This window comes from Echeneis naucrates, chromosome 1 (genome assembly GCF_900963305.1).
Source record: "Echeneis naucrates chromosome 1, fEcheNa1.1, whole genome shotgun sequence".
Taxonomy (NCBI): Eukaryota; Metazoa; Chordata; class Actinopteri; order Carangiformes; family Echeneidae; genus Echeneis; species Echeneis naucrates.
The window spans coordinates 9983588-10006095 of record NC_042511.1 but is presented as its reverse complement, the minus strand read 5'-3'; the positions used below and the strand labels follow the sequence as shown (position 1 = coordinate 10006095).

The following is a 22508-nucleotide window of genomic DNA, read 5'->3' as shown; positions in this document are numbered from 1 at the left end:
CAGAAAACAACAGGCGACGTGAGCGCGTCATGACGTCCACCACAGGCTGTAGCAGGCTCAGCGCCGATGCAGCGAGCTGCTTGATATTACCTCTGACTGCAATTCGAATGTGACTACATGAGCTTCTACTAGTCATTATAAAACAAACCAGACAGTGGATAAGAAAGTAGAGATTAATTCAGATCAGATAAACTTTAGGTTTCAGTGTGCTGCTAAATGGGACACATCAAGTCATCCACCATCTGAAGCAGTTCACCTCCATAGATTAATCTGAGGGCCTGAAGATGAGGCATCCCACCCCACATGGGTTCTTATTGTTTCTCAGTCTTTTGTTCTGTATTCTCACGCAAATATTCCTAATCATGGCTGAAACACTTTTCTTGCAATCTGTTTAGAGAATAGGAAATTGATAATCAGCCTACTTTTTAGTTTAAAGAAACCTCACAGCACTGCGAGCACCACAACGAAAAGAAATGAACTGCGATGGAAATAAAAATGTTACATGTGTGAAAATAGGTCAATGTCAAAATTAGCAATGATTAGCTTCTTATAAAACTATATAAATATAACATATTGGAAACTAAAGCCACTTGTTTACATTAAAATAACAGTTTCTTAAAAACAATGCTTCACTTACTTTTTGTTTTTCCCTCCTTATGCTTCTGCTCTTCTTCTATTGTCAACGGGAGCCCGGACAAATTATCCAACCGCACTGCAAAATTCAGCTGTGGCATTTCAGCATCACACCATCTTTTCATTTTTAATCACAGCTTTTTTTTTGGGGGGGGGGGGGGGGTTGCTTGCTTAAAATGTGAACACTTATTTAATTGTTCTGTTTTTATAGCTTAAATATAATAAGGTTTAATAGGAGAAGGTTTCATAAACTTGGCAAACTCATTTCTCAACAGTTTCCAGGCAGAGAAATGCAGCTGCATTTGGGCATTCTTGGTATTATGTCTCTGACTTTTATAATGTTCATATCGATATCGGAGTGATATCGTACCAACCAAAATTAAGTAATGTATCATGCTAGAAATATTGGCCATTCCTAACCGATAAATGTTGAAATGTTGTTTTTGGTGACGTGACTCCATTAAGGTTTGTTTATAACAAGAACTCACCTACAATGATCAAAATTCTTGGTAAAATGAAACAACATTATTTCTCTCAAGAGATATGAGACCCCCAGAGCACATTCAGCTACACTGATTGTGGTGACCAGGATCGGGGTATATCTTCAAATGAGAAAGTGGTGGGCCGGTGGGGGAGTTCAGCAGCCTGTGCAGCTGCTGTGTTTTGGTCCCCCGGTCAGTCACATGGTGCAATCACAAGATGTGTGGCAAGGGTGGGGGAGTTAGGGGATGGGGGTCTATTTTTGAGCACTGCCATTCTGAAGCATAACCCCATCAGCACCTCCTAGCCCTCTCCCCTCTCTTCGCCTCTGCCATCCCTCGCCTTTTTCTCCCCTGGCATCCCATTTCTCTGTGTAATTAAGCTTCTAATTAAGGCTGTGGATGTTGAGAGGATGAATGCCCACTGTCAGGCCTGCCTCTCTCTCACTCTCTGCATGAAGCCTGAGAGCTGCACTGTGCATCACCAAGACCCATCTTATCTGACAAATTCTGTTTTCGTATATTTCGTTCGGAGTTACACTTTGGTTTGGGCATAAACTCAAATGTACACTCTCAAGTTCAAAGGAGAAAATGCTGTATTCTTCCACACCACCAAAGGATTACGTGGCGGTGCTTGCATGCGTTGATAAGAACCATCCTTCTTAAAAAAAAAAAACACAGTTTCACCCAGTTCTAAGCATTTATACTGCATTTACTAACCATGTTCTGCCAAAGTCTCTGTCTCTCCCAGTTCCTCTCCTCTCTCTCCCTGTCCTCATCCTGCAGGTGGTGACTCATCGCCATCCCATGTTCCTGCAACACCTGCTGGCCCCATATCTTCATGAATTCATGCTCCATGAACTTCATGCAGCAACATGTTCCTGCCTATACCCCCCCCAATGCCTGTCTCTCTCTCTCTCTCTCTCTCTCTCCCACTCTCAACCCAACCGGTCGAGGCAGATGGCCGCCCCCCCTCAGCCTGGTTCTGCTCGAGGTTTCTGCCTCTTAAAGGAAGTTTTTCCTTGCCACTGTTGCCAAGTGCTTGCTCATCGGGGGATCTGTTGGGTCTCTTTAAATAATTTTATAAAGAGTTTGGTTTAGACCTGCTCTATATATAAAGTGCCTTGATGTAACTTTGTTATGATTTGGCGCTATACGAATAAATCTGATTTGATTTGATTTGATTTGCTACAAGTTGCAGCAGGAAAATAACGCAATGAGGAGAATGTGAAGGTTGGGAACGTGGACGTTCCATTTGCATCCAGGTCATGTCACTTCAAGAAGTTCTTTGGGCATCATTTTAAGTGAAAATATTTTCATTGAAGCATCAACTAAAGACTTCACTTGTATCCCACCGCCCATTAACCACTGATGATGATGCTGACTGGTCTGGTCTGACTGCTTGGAAGTGGTCTGATTCCAGATCCCGTCATATGTCAGATTGTCCTTTCAAGATGGACAGACGTCATATCGAGTCATCATATTCATTCATCTTCAGACATTTAATCATTGAATGGCAGGACATGTGCAATTTTACACCAATTTTTCACTGTGCTGTTATGTATATTTTAATTATTTAATGTGTAAATATAACTTTTTATTCACTGAGGTGAGGCCAGTCCATCACTGGGCCAACACACAGAGACAGACAGAGACCAACAACCACTCACACTCACACAAACCCTAACCCCATCTCCAGATTGCACTCATAGTGCAGTGTAAAATGCTGCTGCTGTAATTCCCCATAAATGTAACAATGCAGTACAAATACTGTTTTACACTGTTAAATAACAGCTATTCATCCACTCATCTTCAACTGTTTAACCATTTCTGGGTCGCAGGGTGCTGGAGCCAATCCCAACTCACTCTGGGTGAGGGCAGGGTCATCCTGGACACGTCACCAGTCCATCACAAGGCCAACACACAAAGACAGACAGAGACAAACAACCACTCACACTCAGACGTGTGGACAGTTTAGAGTCACCAGTTAACCCAAACATGTCTTTGGATGGTAGAAAGAAACCGGAGTACCCGGAGGAAACCCACACAGGCATGGGGAGAACATGCAAACTCCTCACAGAAAGGCCCCAGGCCAGGGAATCAAACCAATGGCCTTCTTGTTGTGGTGCAACAGTACTAACCACTATGCCGCCGTGCTGCCCCTCCATCCATCATATAGATATTTATTGTCAACACACCTATAACTTCTACCTATTTGATTATCTCAAAGGCCCAGTATGAAAAACAGCAGCATCAGTGATAAAGATGGTCACTGGGCCACCAATGACAACAGATACAGGCAACTTCCATGCAAAGTGGATACATGAGTAGGTGTTTATGTTGACTGTGGGCAGGTGGATATGCATATGGACTGGATGATGTGTGGGCTTTAAATGTGTTTGTTTTTATGCATGTATGTGTAAGTGGTGGGGATAGGTATGAGTGATCATTCAATAAGTACCTGTTTGTCTTCATGCAGAGCCGAGCTATCCCTGTGCGCATGTGTGTGTGTGTGTGTGTGTGTGTGTGTGTGTGTGTGTTTGTGTTTTAATACAGTGCGGGGGGTGTAGCAGCTGGTGGGTGTGTGTGGGTGAAGCTGCCTTTCACATTAATACCACATAAATCACTCCTAACATGATCTACTCCTTCAATCTACAATACAAAAAAAAAAAAAAAGTCTGTCTAATGCATCTTGAATTCCTAAAGTTTAGGACCCGGTGTTGACTCAACAGCAGCACAAAAACTGTCTTGTTTGGCTCATAGAATATTGGCCAGAGAAACCTTCGTACATTGTTTAGAAGGTCTACACAAATGTAGTGAGTGAATGATGATAACATTTTGTTTCTGAGCTGAGTCAGGTGGTGCTCTCATTTTCAGGCTGTGGTTTTCAGCAACAAAGACACATCAACAATGTGATGTTCGGCTCCGTGTCTCCAATTAGAGGGACTAAGTGCAGCCTGTGTCTGTATGAAATGTGTGGTTAGAGCAACATTCACACTGTACTAAAGAAAATGTCATTGTTTGTTGCATAAAGACCTGCTGGGCTAAAAACAGGCTCATCCCTGAAATTGTCCCATGATGGACAATCAAATTCTGTTTCCATATAACGTCTGAGGTTGTGAAAACATATTATCATACTGTAAACTATAGTTCCCTGCTTGGGTGTCTGATAAGTGTCCTATCAGTTGAATTTTATCAGACTCAAGAAGAATTAACAGAAGTTGCAGAACCACTAATATATTCTTTTGGCAAAACTATTACTTTTTCAGTGTAGACTTTGCTCTGGAGGTTGAGGAAAAAATACCTGCACACCGCTGAGTATCTTAAAGTTAGAACTCCACTAATACTTGAAGTACGTACAGCAAAACAACAAATAATGTGAACACGTGCATAGCAGCCTATGAGGTTTCTTTAAAAATAGGTCAGGCTATGGTCCTGTGGCTTTAGGCGGGGAATGTCCAATCAGGGACACGGGTGCCGTCCTGTTCAGATCACGGTCGGATTCATGTCCCTGCATAAAGCTGTACTATGCCACAATGTGAAACATTTCTTAGGTATTTTTTGGGAGGGCCTTTTATGCATTTAACCACACAACAGTGAGTGGCAGAGAGGCCGGTCGGAAGTAGGGAGAGAGAGGGGAATAGCATGCTGCATAGGTCCCGAGTTGGAGTCAAACCTGGCTACCTTGTTCAGATAACGTGGTATGTTCGCTAAACACTTGACCTCTTACACTGCCATATGCCTCAAGTTTGACCTCTTTCAGCTTTCAGCCAGAAACCGCACTTTGTCCACATCAATGAGCCACAGACGGCATGAAGCAGGAAGACGTATTGTCCATCAAATACAGCTATGAAACAGCGATCTCTTTAGTGTCTTTCAGCACACAGTTCATACTAATATCACGGGCCAGCCAGAGTAGAAAACTGGTTCAGAGTGTTACTGTGTCTTCAGCATCAGTGGCAGTGAAGCTGGTGTCACCCTCAATGATTTAGCATGCCCTACACATTTATCATGTGCAGTGTGTGAGTCCGGTCCGGCCAAACTTTTCAGTGGACTGTGTGTTGAAAGTGGGAGGGCAAAAATGCAGAGGGAAGCAGTGAGATCCTTCTGCCAACTGCCTGAGGCCAGCCTGGGTATGAGGCGCTACCATGAGAGCAAGGTAAACTGATTTTCAAAACTGATGCAAAATATCTATCAACCATGACATGACAAATTTCTCATGCTCTGTGCTTTGTTTGTAAGTGTTGGCAAAACTGAGAAAACATACTTTCTCTGAGGAAAAACCTTGCCAACGTTTGTCATGGAAAAATTACACAGCTGCTGTCTGCAACGCCTGTGGTATTGCATATGAGGGCCATTTTTTAACGAGTCCTCTGTCTCTCAGTTTAATTAGAAAGAAACGATTGGGCACGCAACTTCACACTGTTTTTACAGCATCATAAAAGACAAAGCTGTTTCTCTGTGTCACTCATGGGTTCATTTGCAATGAGTCCTGATTCACAGTTGTCATCAAATTGACGAATTATCATTTCACACACTCATTGGACCATTTTATCTCAACCTTTCAAGTTCTTAAAAGATATAACAATATAAAAGTTTACAACAGCAAGTTGGTTGACTGTAGAAAAAGCTGGTCTAGAGCACATGTAAGAGGAACAGAGTGTGTAAAATTATGCATTTAACAGCTCTCAGTGGTACATTTACAGCTCGAAAATCCCATGACAGACGACTCCTCGAGACACTTGCCCACAAAGAAACAGTACTTCAATCCTTGTAAATTCCTGAGTGGGTGGGCTTGGATAAAAAGACGACAGTGAGTGTGTGATAGAGCATGAGGATCACTAAATGACACTGAGGGAGAGTATTTTATTCATTAGTGGATGGACGGATGTCCAGCTGCCTGCGTTTGGGAGGGGTAAACAGCAGCTGTTCAACAGAGTGAAAGTTGGTCCACTGAGGAAGGTCATAACTCTGTTGACACAGGGGAAAAATAGAGACAACTGATCAAGACAGGATACAGCTGATTCATGAGTACAAACGACTCTTAACCACCAGACTTGTCTAGATTCATTAGTCCAATGATACCATAACATGTTACGGATGGCACAAGGGCTCCTCCATAAATTCTGCAGGACATCAGGGAAGATTTCAAGTTGAAATAGAGATTAAGATGATTAAAAAAATAGTGAGCCTACTATAAAATCTAAACACCGTGGGACTGTAGGATGCTATAAGAAAAGAGTGGAAATGTTAAAATAGGTAGCTAAAAGCAGCAATTAAACAGTTGAGGTTATTTGCTAAAATATTAATGGTTTGAAGGGTTGTAATAGTTAGCTAAAATTAATGGATAAATGGTTGTAACTGAGTAAATGCTTGAAATATCCAGCATATAGCCACTCCAAGCTGCAGTGGTTCAAGACTAAACCACCTAAACATCAACAGATTGACCATATAAATACATTGTTACTAGATGATAACAGGTGATTTTTATATAATTAGATTTCTATTATAGTCAATGCTTAGTAACATTGCATTTAAAATCATTTCAACACGAGAGGCAGCATTTGTGATGAGCACTTAAGTCCAGCTGACAGTCAAGAAGTACATCAAAATTGAATCAACTTCATTACTGGTTTGATAAAGCATTGATCGAGGTTTGATTTCTGCTCTCTCTCTACAATGATACAAGAGATTGAGGTCTTTGAGCCTACACATGTTCGGTTTGTGAACGGAGACAAGGTGACTGCTGGAAGCCCCGGGGCCCAGTCAGAGTAGTCGGCAAGGCCAAGGATCACCGACTATTCAGGATGGAGCAGCAGATGGTTGAGAAAGCTGCTTGATATGCATTAACCTTCATCCAGGTGCCCTGAGTAAAACAGCGTCAGAGAAAAAGAGAGATTTTCTTGTGCAAGGCACTTAATGTATTCATAAGGAGTGCGGTCTGTTCAAAAGTCATTATATTCCTCTATTCATGAGTAGTCGGGCAGAAGCCAAGTTAGAGGATTACAGAGACTCTTAGGTTGACTTAATACATTAATCATGCCAGTTTACTGGTTTACTGTTTGCTCAGAGTAGAATCTGCTGGCTCAGTTCTTTTAAAGTCAAATATTTTGTGCCAGTTGCCCTGATTAGCATGTATGTCATTGAAAATAATTGTCTTTGTGAGTTATTTTATTTTCAATTAATCTGGTGATTTGTTTTTAATTAGTTTACTTCTTGGCTCATGAAATTTTAGAAAATGACAGCAAATGCAATGAAATACATGGTTATACAAAAGCTGTGAACACCCTTTAAGCTTCTTACACAGTCTTTTCTTTTAGCTTTTCTAGAATATATTCACTAAGAAAGAAAAAAAAAACAAAACCAAATTCACACCAAAACAAAACTCTAGTTCCACACATGAATGTAAGATTTGTGAATGACAGTCTAAATATTCGCCCTTTAAGAACACGAGGGCAAAACAACAAGTTAATCCATACTTGGCAAGTGCACTTGCCAAAGTCACAAAGGAACAAAATCGCTCAAAACACCCAAGCCCAAGAAGTTGTCTGTGATCCCACGTCAAAACAAGGCCAGAGGAAAATCGACTCAATTAGCAACAAAAACAGCAAAAAATACATTTTGAGAAAGAACTAGGACAATGTGGGATTTTAATACATGCCAGCTGGAATAGAGTTTTTCTTTCCCCACTGTGTGAAGATTTCATTGTGGCTCGATAGCTGCTTTTCAAAGGGCAAATAGCCATTCTACAAAGAGAATAGACGTGTGAAGATGCCATGTTCTCAGTTCAATAAAGACTTCTGACGGATCCCGGGGATACAGAGGATACAGTCACCGCAGTCGCTGCTCAACAAAGACATGCACCAGTGCTGGTAAGAAAAAAAGCTATTTTGAGCACTACCAAACTCACTAACTAAGTCCTGAGAACAAGGATATTAAAAAGTTTGTTTGATGCAGAAAATAATTTGAGCTTTCAAGGTGGTTGTTCACGAAGTCATCATGGAGTCCATTCATATCAGCAAAGAGCAACCTGGATCCTCAGCACCAGTCTGATGGAGGATAAATGATCAAGGAGCAGCAGACAGCAGATGCAAGGATTCAAAAAACTGTTCTTATATCTGTCTATAAAAACTGAAAAACCTCAAACTTGCCACCAATGCCCATTATTCTGAAAAAATAGTTTTCCACGCTGTCTGACATTATTGGATTTATCCTGGGCTCAGCTTGGATGAGCAAGCAAAGCCCTCAAATAACTATCTCACTTCATGCCATCCAATAACATCCATTACAACCAAACCAGCCAGAGAAACGAACAGCCAGACACGCTTCAAAAAACCATCTGTGGGAAAGATTTCTTGGGCGGGTACTTTGACATTTGAGTTTAGCCAGTTCCTTATCTGCTAACGTGGAGGGTGATCGAAATGTGAGGACTTCCATTTTGGAGCTTTATTTACTGTTGAATGTTCAAGATATATTTATGGCAAAAACTTTAGAAATGTCCCAAAAACTGTTAAATGTCTCCTTTCAATTTTTTGTCACAATTGGCATGACTACTGACATTATACCGCTTGATTTGTATTTGGTGGGTCTGCGGGGATTTACTGGACTTTATTTCACCACCTCAGTTGTATCACATTTACAAGCCCTTTGAATTAAAAGAAAGGGGATCTGTTTGCCATTTGGCCGCCACAGGTGGTAATGCACCTGTCAAATATGACAAGCTGTCAAAAAAATATTCAGAACACACATCAGGAACATAACACAAGTTCACAGTTGGCAAAGGTAGAGACTCGGCATACAGAGGAAAACTGTATGTAGACTTATACTGCTCTCCCATTAATGTATGATTTACTTCAACAATTCAAAGAGGTTATTTGGAATTTAACTGCTGTTGTACTAGTGGTTGTGGGGCATGTGAAAAGTATACTTCTTCTTAATCACCAGAGGAAATTGGTTAGAGCTAAGTGTGCGTTTCACAACTGGCTGCTTTCAATTTTCCGCAAAGGAGAAAACAGATAAAGCCTCACAGAGCACCATGAGCTGCTGAGAGCACATGGGAGCTGCGGAGAACAAATATGTAGAATTCATAGTTTGAGGATTAGATCTAAATATAAGTTATGAATAAAATCGCTCATTAAAATATATTTAATTCTCCTATAAAACCAATAACGACGGTTGGTTTTCCATCTCCCTGCAAACTGCCAAGAGCAATAATTCTACTTCACAATCCTCACCACAGCAGCCAGAGTAAAATATAAATTACTTTGACAAATATTTTTCCGAAAACCTCAGTAGCCTTATGTAGAATTGAGCTCTAGCAGAGCAGGAGCATGACTTAATCGTTGTGACAAGCCAGCCTGATGGAGAGTCCAACAGAGTTGAACCCCAAGGATTTCATCAATGAACTATCAATACACATCAAAGAGGAGCACATAGTCCTAAATAACTTAGAAAAAACATTTTAGGGATAACATGACTGGAAAAGTGCTTCATTCAAAGCCTCTTGGCTTACAATGTACCTCTACAAAAGAACACACTAAGGCGGCATATTCTTCTGTCAACATACCTTTCAAAACGCTTTCATCTATGATATGTGATCAGGCTACTGTGCTCCATACTAATCATTTCTCTCTGCAGTCAGGCTTGCCTATTAAAAGATTGGGTGGGTAATATGACCCATGTGCTGCAGTCATTTTAGCCACTCTGTTATTCCAACAAGCAGCTGTTGTGTGTTCCTATTCAGCTTGATTCCTAAAATCCAACTCCTCCCTGCCTTACTCCCCGGCCTCCCTTACCCCTGACACATGAGCTGCAATGCTCTAGGGTCAAGCTTATTTTGCTAAGACAAACACTGAGTTGATTTGTCAAGCGACAGTCAAACATGACTTGGCAACCAAAAGCGGTGGCAGCAGTTCAGTGGCAATTTAACGGACTTATGTTGGGATAGTAAGTGACATTCAAGCTGCTGCCTGAGATTCCTTATGATGTAGCATTGATTTATTGGATACATGGGCGCTCACGCACAGTTTGTAATGCAGCCTGCATGGGTCACACTTGAGTTTAAGTGGACATGATTCAATCCTGGAGTTCAGAGCATTAAGTAGAGCATTGTTGTGATGTAAAAATACTAATGCTGACCCCTATAGCCCCATCCCCCCTTACAGCCTATAAGATCCTGATTGAAAACGACGTAGTGATGATGATTTGAGGCTACTGGCGTGATCATATCTCCTCGTCTACAGCCCCTGTCACAGCTCATAAAAAGAGAAAGAAAGGCCACTTCAGGTTTGATGAAGAGGTGAGAATAACATGTATCATTTTACTCAGGGTACGCAATAAGTATGGAAGAATCCATCATGGCCATACACAGTTCGTGTTGCAAATGCTCAAACGGTTGGGACATTTCAAGTAGTTGAGTCACGAGACATTATGTGAAGATCATTAGAATTTGACTACACAGTTGATTTTCGATTGACTTCTCCACTACCACTGTAGGCAGGCGATGTAATGTAGTTTCAGAAAAGCTCAGGAAAAAAATTATTGCCAGGATTTCGTCTTTTTCTGGAGTTTCATACCTGTCCCACAACTATAAATCTATAGAGCGTAGCCAGTTAGCTTAGGTGAGCTGAGGGAATATGTCTAGCAAATAAAATCTGCCAGCTATTTCTGCACTGTGGTTTTGGTAAAAGAATAAATAAATAAATAAATAAAATCCAACAAATAAGAGGTGTTCAAGTGGCACAAAGCTGACATGCAGAGACACACAACGGTTTGAACAGTTGATGTGAATGTTTCTTTGGGCTGTAGGAGGAAGATGGGGCAGCAAGAGAAAACCCACACAGGTCCCAGACTCAAACCCAGAAGCTTCACCTTGAAGATTTCAGTCCTGGTTTATTTGGCAACACCTGCATTTGGAGGAGGTACAGTGGCAGGGAACCCTGCACATCATTACAAATCAATTATGCAGCATTAAAATCTGAGTTGAGAATGGAGAGCAAGAACTCGCCGTTTTCTATTAGTGTTTGTCAGTGACGGAGTAATCACTCTTATGTATTTAATCATTTTCCCTCTTCTCAGGCACCTGCAGCTGGAGAAGCTGAGCTAAACTGTGAGCCCTGTTGTGATGTTTGTGTGTTAATGTCTCTTCAGCGTGTATCCTTACATTACCTGTGCTCAAAGTTCATCACATGTTAACTCAAGAAACTTAGCTGGCATATGAAAACCTCCTCATGACCTCTTCATGTCAGTGGAATGTGTCCTTCTTTAGTACCCCACCTCAAAAAAAAGAAAACACACACAGGGCGACCTCAGAATAGAGGCAAACTTACCACTAATGTGTTCTGACAAGTCAGCGGCAACAAAACGCTAACAGAGCAACGTAATGGTTAAAACTCATCCATACCCCGGCACTTCAACCTCAGTCTATATGTACAGACTGCGGAAAGCCTATCAGCCAACTTCTCTGGTTTTCTCGACTTGTGTAAAATAAGACTCACGTTGGCTCCTTCTAACAAAATACAAACCCCTGAAAGTTACGACCTGTAGCCATAAAACAAAACCCAAGAAAAACTTGACTACAACAGGAACAACAGTGAATAGATCTTAAAATGATTTCTGATAAATTTTTGAAATTTCTCTCCAGAGATAAATGGCCAAACCTTTTCTACACACATGGAGAAGTAGCGACGACAACATGCACAAACGCTCTGCCACCTCTCCCTCTACTCTCTGCTCTTACTTCTGGGCTGACCAAGCTTTACCTTGCCCTTCCACACTGAGCTTTTACGTTCCTGATCAGAGAAACTGTGTACACTGCTTGTTCCATCAAGGTTGCTCACTGCCCACAGCACAGGGAGGACGGAGTAAAGCTGAAATCACATTTTTTCTTTTCATAGCAGAGTAAAATGAGGAGGTCATAAAAGGCAAAGTGTCTCAGGTTTACACTACAAAGACAGTCGCATGCAATTGGGCAAGTTACCAATACATTAACAGTTACATCAAGCACAAACAAAGCACAACAAGTATAACTACGAAACAGAAAACTGCCTTTCCTTCTCCTTTTCCTCTCACAGTATCATTAACGCCTGTCTCTTCTTTCCTTCTACCGCTCTGGTACATGTTGAGGGACAGACTGGCTACCCAGCTGCAGTGCTGCCCCTGTGGGAAAGACGGGGAGGTCAGAGGGCCTCTGGCCCGTCACCCACTACCCTGCAGCAGGATCAGGCTCGTGCCAAGCAAAGTGCCAGGGGCATGGCCTTGTGGTGTATCTCCCCTGATGTGCTGCCATTTCCCCTCTGAGCACCCATCTCCAGCTTGCATGCTCACCCTGGCTGTGGATGCAGATGGTGGTAAATTCTTTGTCCTTGCATGGAAAGCACCCATCACATTGTGACGATTGCAGTTTGTAGCCTACGTCAGACAAAAACTAGCCATGTTGGTGCTATTTTTGGACCAAGAGCATCCGTCCTGAGGCATATTGATGCTGTGGGGGGGGTTAGAACATCAGCAAAAGTTGTATAGTCTAAAAAAAGTGGGATATAATTGTTTTATGGATTTTTTTTATTTAAAAAAATGTTGCTCTATAGGCAATGAGAGAAAAAAACTTACATCCTCTAATCAAACTGCACTCAATTTCCCTGAGAGAATGGGTTAGGAAAATACATGGTGTGGAGTATAATCAGATATTAAATTAGGTCAGTTTTTCGAATTAGCTGTGTTATTTCCACAGGGTGAGAACAGGTCCACAGACCCATGAACACTAAATGCTGCATACCTAAAAATAGCAGTGGCTAGGGCATGGCTTGTATCAGCCATGACTAACTGCTGGCCATGGTGGCACAGCAGTGGAAGAGCAGTGGAAGCATAGCCGGTGGACAGCACGTTGTGTGAATGACAGAAACGCAGAAAGGAGCGCTCACTCCCAGATTATTTTCTTGCTTATTGAACACAGACCTTTTTTCTTTTTTCTTTTTTTTTTTGGATCAGACTCAAAGAAGGAGCACTAGTTGCTATGGCAGCAGGAAAGTGCTCAAAATTCAGTAATTACTAAAACAACAGTACAAATAGGGTGAAAAAGATGCCGAGCTGTTAAAAGTCAGACCGCAGCCTCCGTGCTAACACAGGCAGGATGACGAAATGCAACCAAGCAGCACTGTCTGCACAGGCCACAGGGGAGAGAGATGAGAGGGAAAGAGGCCTCTGCAGAGATGTACTGTACATTCAGCACTGTTACACCGCTCACAGCCATTCTGAAATAATGCCACGACACTTCGGGGAGATGAGGTTTTTCTCGGGCAGCGAAGAATTTATCAGAGGATGACGAAAAAAATGAGATGAACTCACTGGAGATATTATTGTAAATATGAAGCTTTTCTCACACTGAATGTGACTCACTCGGTGCTTTGTCACACAAACAGCAACCTGTGAAATGACTGGCTGGGACGATCAGTCACCTTATCATCAGAAAGTGAGAATAAAGGGGGGAGAAAAAGGCTCGGCCACAGTGACAGCTGTGAACCGTGGGCTTCCTGTCTCTGTTGGGGGTTGGATCTGACAGGGTTGATTGCTAAGAAGGCAACCAGTACTGATGCTCTACTCGTTGGTCTGGACAAATATTACTGTGCAGTTCTGTGTTAGCTTGCTGAGGAATTTAAAACCGGGAAAAGGGAGGTTAAAAAAAAAAGGCAGAATTTTTATACAACTGACGAATGTGTGTTAGGCAAACAGGTGCTGTTTGGGGCAATGATGTTTCCCTTCGCTAAACCCCTGAAAACAGGAAGAGGGGAACTCTCTCCAAGTATTGAAACATGATAACCACAGCAGACATACCCTTTTACCCAACCTGCTCCGATCTTCAAAGAGAGACAGTGATTTGCATGAAAAATGTACAGGAATCAGTCAGAGTTTGTGTTGTCCCACTGGACGTGCCTTTACTTCTGCTTTTGCATACACCATTTTTAATAAACCAGTCTAACATTCTGGATTTAGTCATTCGGAGAATAATTTCGATCCTAATGTTTCATAAACTGAATCAGATTGTTACACTGTGGATATATCAGTCCCTGACAACCAGGATCACTAAATTCTCACTCACACTCATCTTCTATCATTTATCCATTTCCAGGTCGTCGGGGGTGTTGGAGCCAATCCCAGCTCACTCTGGTGAGGGCGGGGTCACCCTGTACAGGTCAGCAGTCCATCACAGGGCCAACACACAGAGACAGACACAGACCAACAACCACTCACAATCAGAGCTACAGACAATTTAACCTAAACATGATGTCTTTGGACGGTGGGAGGAAAATCACGCTGACGTGGAGAACAGAAAGGCCCCAGGGCCGGGAACAGAGCCCATGACCTTATTGTGCTAACCACTATGCCGCCATGCTGCTCGAGGATCCTAATTTTAGTGATGTCATTTTCTGAATGGATTGTTGGGAAGTTTCTCCTCTTCTCCATCTGCCTGAAATGCAGTACAGACAAAGTGCTGATAGTATTGTGTTAAAAAAGGTCATAGTGGACTGTGGAGAGAAATAACCAAAAGTAGATCAGAGGGGGACATGAACACCACGTCTCTAGCTGCCTTTCCTGCAGGATCACAGAGCTTTAGCTACCAATTTCTAACCCCAAAGTCAGAATGATGTGAATTACTTTCCAAAAAAAAGAAATGATATATACTGTATGTATATATATTATTTATTTTAATTTTTTTAATTTTTATAAATATGTGTGTGTGTGGGTATAAAATGTTGATGCTTTGGACATTGAAAAGCAAAGCGTTGTTTCAGTCATCATCATGAGTTCATCACATGGACACATATTTTCAGCAGAAGTCAGTTGATCAGATTTGCCCACTGGCCCACAGTTGTGCTTGTCTTGCACTTGCTACGAAAGGGGCAATGCTTTTACCGGAGCTGATGCATGAATGACATCCTGCAACAACCTTAGCATGTTCATCATCTGAGAGAAAACTTAATGTCCTGTGCGACCAGCAGAGGCACAGCAGCTAGTGGCTTATTAGCTGTGATGAATGGTGGACCTCTGGTAGAAAGACACTGGTGGGGTTGATACGACAGCACTGCATGTTGACACACGACACAAGGAAACCGAGCAGGAACTTTTTCATTTTTTCTGAGCGTTTTTGTATGTTTCAGAAAAAAAAAAAAGTTCTATCGATATATAACTCAGAGAAAAATCACAAGCAAATGCTTAAAATACCACACAAACATTTTTATGAAACACACATTAGCTTTCATGTCTGAGTAAGACTTCAGCTCATTAAGCTGTCACAGAATAAATTACACCACACGCAGCTCCTGCTCCTCACTCAGAGTCTCAGGCCATCGCTCTACACATCTCTGCTTTCTGTCCCTGTGCTGATGAAGCCAGCCGGTTCCTCTGAAGCAAACAGGTTGGCACTGTTTACAGCACTTTGCTCTTACTGTTTATATGGAGTTTCTTTCCATTGAGTCAGAAACTCAAAAAGGTGACTGTGGGCCACGCTGTGTGCTGACGCAGGATGTCCTCCTGTGCCAACCAAGTTCAGACCCTTATTCCCTCGATCTATTGTGAAAATGTGAGGGCTTTCTGAGCCGAATCAACAGCTACTCTACTCTATGTCACAAGGCAGGAAAGAGGGAGTGCTCACGGAAAACAGATATTTTGTTGTGGCAGGATCTTACAAATTTCACTACAAGTGACAAAATAAAATACACAACCACTGAATCAAGAGCAGCATCTGATTAGTCCACTAAAGAGTTTCTTGTGTCTCTTGGCTTCCGATATGTAATAATATCTATCAAACATGGCTGTCAGGATTTGCTCCTTTACTGTGGCCTATAAAGCTAAAAATCCCAAACAATTAAACAACTGATGGGTATTCAACAAGTGAGAGCAGCGAGTTCATGTCACTACTTCATGCCTGCCCCTCCCCATTGATTGTTCAGCATGCCAGTCCGCAAAAACCTGATGTGAAGAAACACTGTACCCTTGGCCTCCACACTTCCCTGCCCCTGAGCATACTTAGAAGGATAAGAGCCTGTTAATCCAGAGGTGAGATGAATGGCAGCACTGTGTATGTGTGTGCGTGAGCAGGAAGGAGGGCAGGCCGGGACCCCAGGGGCAACTCGACTCAGCACAAAGACCGGCTCAGTGCTGCGACTGTCACACATGGGCAATGGATAAAAATATGCACTCCTGGTCAAAATGCAAAACCACCCTGATTTTTTGGGGTTTTTTTTTTTAAGGTTTTAATGAGATCTAAACTCAAGTTTAGTGAAGCACCATAAACTGTAGAAAGGTAAGTCAACTGTGCTGGTGGGGAAAAAAAAGAAAAAAGAAAAGGGTGAACCCCAAAAGCTAAATACTTTAGACCAGTTTGTAAGATATTGGTTCCTTTTCCTTCCACTGTAAGCAGTGGACTTCCACAGTGTTGGAACAAACGGCACTGTACGGCAGGCAGTACGACTGTATGTTGCAAAAGGAGGAAAACAGACTTGTTCTTCAGGGATTTCTCCCACAGCAAGGTGATGAGCCGACACATTAGAAGAAAGGAAGCGGCTTCACGTGACGACAAAGCAAACTACATTTTGTGGGAACTTCTGCTGGGACAATTTTTCTGGGCGAATAGAAGTTTGTTCTATGCTTCAGTTTCAAAAGCACAGATTCATTTAATTTAGTACATTTAAATAACTGAGAACTAATATATGTACACAGCTAAGCCTCCACAGACATGACTGCAGTCATTAGTGCAAACTTTCTGTGAGATAACCAGAAAAAAAAAAAATAAAAGGGTTTCTGGAAAGCGGCTATTAAATTGTATGATATCAGATCAGTGATCACTTGCCAAAACCTACTGCGTTTATTTTAGGAAGAATCTGAAGCATTTCCGATAACAGTATCTGTATCAGAACAACTCAGAAGATAACTATCTCGTGAGCTATCTGAACATGACTGGGTCAGACACTGATGTCGCCTCCCCCCACTTGATCTTATTTTGAAACTACAGAGATGTTGAACCTGATGCTCTTCTCTCTTCATCTTGCAATTTTCAAGAGGTGGCTTCATCTGCAGGCATGTGTGCGTTTGTGTGTGTCAGTAGAACACTTATTGCCCTCTGATAGCAGCGGATGATGAAATTCAACTTCTGTAAGTAAAATAAACAGCGTTGCATCTGTTCAAGATGAAAAGCTTGTGCCAAATTAGCAGGAAACACGATGATCCTCGTGACACTGCACACACATACACCACAGTAACAAATGTCACAATATTGTTTTGTTTTTTTTTACCATGTGAAGAACATTTTTCCACAGCAAAACCTCAATCAATTGATTTATGAGATACAGTAAAATGAAAATGTGCTGTATCTCATGCGTGAAGATTATTCAAAATTAAATTGGATTTTCTATGTTCTGCACATTGTGTGTCAGTGTAATTGTGGATGAAACTGATGGGTGAAACGAAAACTTAATCTACCAGTAAATAACTGATTATTTTATAGGTGTATTAATATCAATCTTTTAGTGATAGTGGAAGCAGTTTGTAAAACACAGCAACCGTGTCTCCTTTAAGTATGACAAAACAGCAACAGCAGAGACATTTTGCACAAAAAATTTAATAAAAAGCATCAGTGTTTGGGGGGGGCGCGGAGGGCACAATGCTCCACTAACTATATTCTTATTATTATTATTATTATTATTATTATTATTACCAGTGGCCATTTAGTTTGATTAAAAACATCATTTCTCAGAGGCTCTTCAGGCTCTAACAGATGAACATTTACATATCAAACACACTTGGATTTGTGTTCATCTACCCAACAAGCATAAATTTGTTTTTCTGGCCCTGTTATCTTCTTTACTAAGTCTTGGAAATGTATCCAATAAAATCTGCAGTGTGTTCAACAAAGCTTTGCGCTGAAAATGACCTCCCCCCCCAAAAAAGGGCGTCAGTAGGGCTGACAGTAAAGGCATAATAAATTCTCTCTGGGACAAGACCACCAGTATTTCTTTCCAGCCCTGTGTTATTGCAGCAATTGTTCTCTGTTACTGTTGTGGTACAGGACTAACATGTGCACAAGGTGAGCAAACAATCATGTTATCGCTCATCTATGGAAGAAACATCAAGATGGAAAAATCTTCTCGTAAAAGCAGCAAATTATCTTCTTCAAAGCAGTGACTGAGTAACAACGAATCAGTCCTTCCATATTAAACAGATATCTCTGAACTACTATTGCTGTGCTACTAGTCAAGGCTTGGTCTTAACTTTAAATCAAAAAGCAGCACAGCAGGAAAGAACCACATCCCCCTTCTTTTTTTTTTTTTTTTTTTTTTAAACTGAGATGACACGCTTGTGTCAAGTACAGTATGAGTCTGCTTCAGAGACTTGAGTGAAGCTGTCGACAATACGTTGGACATCGGGGCAGGCTGTGCTAAAGGTACACCTATCCCCCACTTGAGGGCACCACCTCCCAAACACAAAAGGCTTTTCTTTGGAAATAATGAATATAATAGATTAAAAAAAACAAAAAACAAAAAAACAATTCACCCCCAAAATAACCGTGTGGCTCAAATGGGAAGTGGAACAAAAAAAAAAAAAATGTTGTGTGTTAAAGCCGAGAAGCAACTTCAAATGCTGAAAAATGATGCTCAAAACTGTAGCTCTTGTGCTTCGGCCTGATGCAAAAAATTATTCAATCTTCATCAACTCCCATGAAATAAACATGTTTACATTCCTCCTCCTTTATGATTGCTGTGGGGGTGATGATTATTGTTGTATAATTTCCTCCTCAAATTTTACTACTTTCCTTGGCAGGTGGGTGGGCGCAGACGTGAGTATATGCACCGAGGCCACACATACAGCATGCCCCGTCTCTTTACCCATTCTCAGATTATGTAGGCGTTATCGGAGAAAGGCATTGGCAAGATGTCGATGATGGAGCTGCCAAGGAGGAAAATCTGCGATGTCCAATAACATTACTCACCATTATGTTGATCATGTGATTTGCGATTAGGAAAACAATGAAGGTTACAATGCCTTTCCTAAACATCTTCTCAGCTTATCTGACAGTCACTATCATATCCCATGTTTTCCATCTCATCCATGCAGTATAGTGTATTCTTAACTTCAGACTGGTTTTTATTTTAATTTTAAAGCATGCCATTTAGAACAGGATTAGAACAGTAATGTTTACAGGATCATTGTCCCATTAGTCTCCACAGAATCTCTTCGAAAACAAATGTAACATCACAATATTCCTGACATGAAAACCAAAACAAAGAAAGTCACCTGTAGGTAACGCTCCAGTTGGTTTAGGAAAGTTACTAGAATTACTAACGCTAGTGCTGCTACACTTGTTAAATCAATGTTTGTTGGGGTGATTCAGGACCATATAAGGTGCTAAGATTTTGATTACACTCACAGAGCTACAAGTTAAGCACAGCTACTACTATGAACATACCAGTCATCCGTCAGCACTATAACCTTCAAAACTGCCCTTCAGAAGCCCGCGGGTGACTTCACAGAGGCTGCGTTTAATCGAAGGTTATAAGTGGCCCTCTACTCTTTGGCTTTCAGTTCATTACACTGCGTGTAAGCTGCTTCCAAAACAACAATTTGGATGTTTTTAATTGATACAATACGGTGAATAACTGCCGTTGTCAGCGGCTGGACACACAGCGGTTATCATGTGAACTTAAAGATTAAACAAAATGTGACAATGATGCTCTCACAACCGTAACAATTGTCAGATCAGCAGAAGAGAGTAACTTTCAAGGCCACTGACCATCATAGCTACATTCATCAAAGGGCTGAGAGATTATAGCCAGTTCAGGCCCACTGCCACAGGGATGAAAGGAAATCATTCACCAACTTCCCAGCCACCCAACTGTGTGTTCCTAACATTCATGAGCGCTCATGTGAAGAGAACCCGAGTCCCAGGATCCTCGTGGCCGCGCATGAGTCAACACATTTAGAAAAGCATCAACCTTTAAGCAAAAGTGCAGACTAAAGAAAATTAAAACCATCGCCTTAAAAAACCTTAAATCATAAAAATAAATGTAAAAAATGGAAGGTCAGCGTATAATGACCCCTTCTAATGGCATGGAGGTCATTAAATGGCGTGACTGATGTGACATCACAAATTCAGGCCCCATAAAGAACACTTGATGGCTGACGCACTTTTACACCACAACAGATCTAATTGCTCCCTACACAGAATTATCAAACTATTGTAAATAAATGAGAAAATACTAATTCTTGTAAGAAGTTCTTGTAAAGGGTTTTTGTTCCAAATACAAAGCTGCAGCTCCGGCGATGAAACTGAAGTTTAAACAAAGAAGTCTTTATCATATGGAACTCTCGGATGGAAATACCAGCAAATAACTGCAGTTAGTTGCGGTTGCGCTTAATGTAATTTTATCATTTACGAATCGAAAACTGTCTTACCAGTCCTGATGACTGCAGGTAGAGCTGAGAATCAAGATAAAGTGTGAAAAATGAATATCCTAGCCATCAAACTAAAAGATGTGCTCTTTGGCTGTTAAACAGCTCTTTGGCTTTATTCACAACAAAGAAACTTTCAGTAACTTTAATGAAAAATATCGATGCACAGCCCTGAATGTTACAGAGAGAAACAGCAATCCACGAGGGAAACTGGGAGAAGCTGCATGTTCTCAGCTTGCTACTTGCTGTTTGCTTTCCAGCTGCAGTAGTTCATGAAACAATGCAACTACTCGTGTGCCAAAGTCACATCATATCAGAGTTGCACTCAAACATCAAAAATATTAGCAAACAAGAAATAGGGACAGAGATCCAAAAACAGGAATCCTGTGGTGCTGCCGTGTGCATTTCAAATAAACTACTTGCTTTAAAAAGAAAAAGCATCAGTTTCCTGAGCTGAATTAAGTCTTGCTATTCAAACTACTTTCTAAACCACACCCAGGCACCAAAAAAGCTTGTGCTCTACTGTCAGCATGTCCCAACTTCCTTCCTCTTAGAAATAGTCATGATGCCACAACAACAGTCACAGGCGGGAAATCAAATGCAGCTGTTTTGAAGGACAGAGAGCAGACTAGAAAGCTAAAGATGAGAGTCCTGACCTTCAGGAACCAGCACAATGCCAGACCTGGTTCAAACAGTGCAGATTACTTACTGAGGGCCTCACAAAAGCAGAAGTCAATGAAAAACACCGGATATTACAGATATGTTTTGGTGAAGCTGCACTTGCACTGACCCCAAGAACTCCCGTTTAAAGCTGAAATGAAACATTTCTGTCCAGGCACAAAGGATAAGGTGGGCAGAGGGGAGCAGTGGAGTCAGCTGTGAAGCTGGCTCACTGTGGGTTGTGTTGTTGTTTTAAATGAGCTGCGCATGTTGTAAGAAGGGATGTGTGAAGATATGCTGCAGTCGCTCGGCAGGTGTCTCACAATAAAGCACGCTTGTGTGTTTCAGGCTGTCATCAACAAGTGCGCGACTTCACATATTCACAAGTTATGAAGGTGAACTTACACAAAGGCATGGTAGATGAACGCCCAGGCTCTCGGTCTCTCCAGCACGTTGTACAGATAGTTCTGCAGCCGCCGGTAGCGCACGTTTCTCCGGCCGCTCTGCGCGCTGTATATGAGCGGCTTCCCCAGCAGGCTGAGCCGGGCCCCCTGCTTCCCCCTCAGCCTCTCGGAGCCGGCGACACCTGCGGCGGTGGAGGCTGGCAGCAAGCCGTCTCCTGCGTTGTTCACCATCTTCCGTCCGGACTCCACATCTTTCAAGCCGTAGCCTTCCGTACGGTGCCCCGGTGAGGTCCTCATCCAGAGCCCGGTACCTCCTTCGTCGCCGCTGTGGTTCCGGGGCATGGCATCACCGAGGCGGGCATCAAGTGGGCATCGGTCTGCTCAAGCATGCGTGTCCCGAGCCTGGAGCCTGGAGCCCGGAGCCTGGAGCCCGGAGCCTGGAGCCTGGAGCCCGGAGCCGGGAGCCCGGAGCCGGGAGCCGGTAGCAGCGGTAAATTACACGTGCCAGACGCCGTCGTGCAGCCGCTGAGTTGCCCGAGCGCGGCGCCCTGTTTGCCGTCACACTTTGACCGCCCTCTTTCCTCCAACATCAACCGCCTCTCATTTACGCAACTGCAGCCTGCGCGTAAAGGTAGGAAGCAACAACTGGTTATGGACACGATGCGCGTCCCTGTCAGCCTGTGGAGGGGGGGGGGGGGGGGTCTTCACATCAGTGTTCAACACCGACTCTCCTCACTTTACCGCCTGTTGCTCCAACACACAGGCTGCCGGGGGGGCTTTAAGTTTTTTATCTCCCTGCCACAGCAGCGAAGGTTCAGCTTGGGGGAGTTACTTTTAAACGGCACTGAGGCGCCGAGAGCCAGCTGGGATGTAAACTGTCGCAACTCGTGTG

At 42.4% G+C, this 22508-nt stretch overlaps 1 protein-coding gene across 2 annotated transcripts in view; it reads right to left on the bottom strand.

Annotated features, from left to right (window-relative positions):
• LOC115041294 (potassium voltage-gated channel subfamily KQT member 5-like) overlaps positions 1 to 22233 on the bottom strand; it is a 90166-nt gene extending 67933 nt beyond the window's left edge. For both annotated transcript variants that reach the window (XM_029498662.1, XM_029498653.1), the window contains exon 1: positions 21618 to 22233. In XM_029498662.1, coding sequence (XP_029354522.1) covers positions 21618 to 21958 — 341 coding nt within the window. In that variant the 5' untranslated portion in view covers positions 21959 to 22233. The remainder of the gene's footprint in view (positions 1 to 21617) is intronic.
• Between the last annotated feature and the right edge of the window lie 275 nt (positions 22234 to 22508).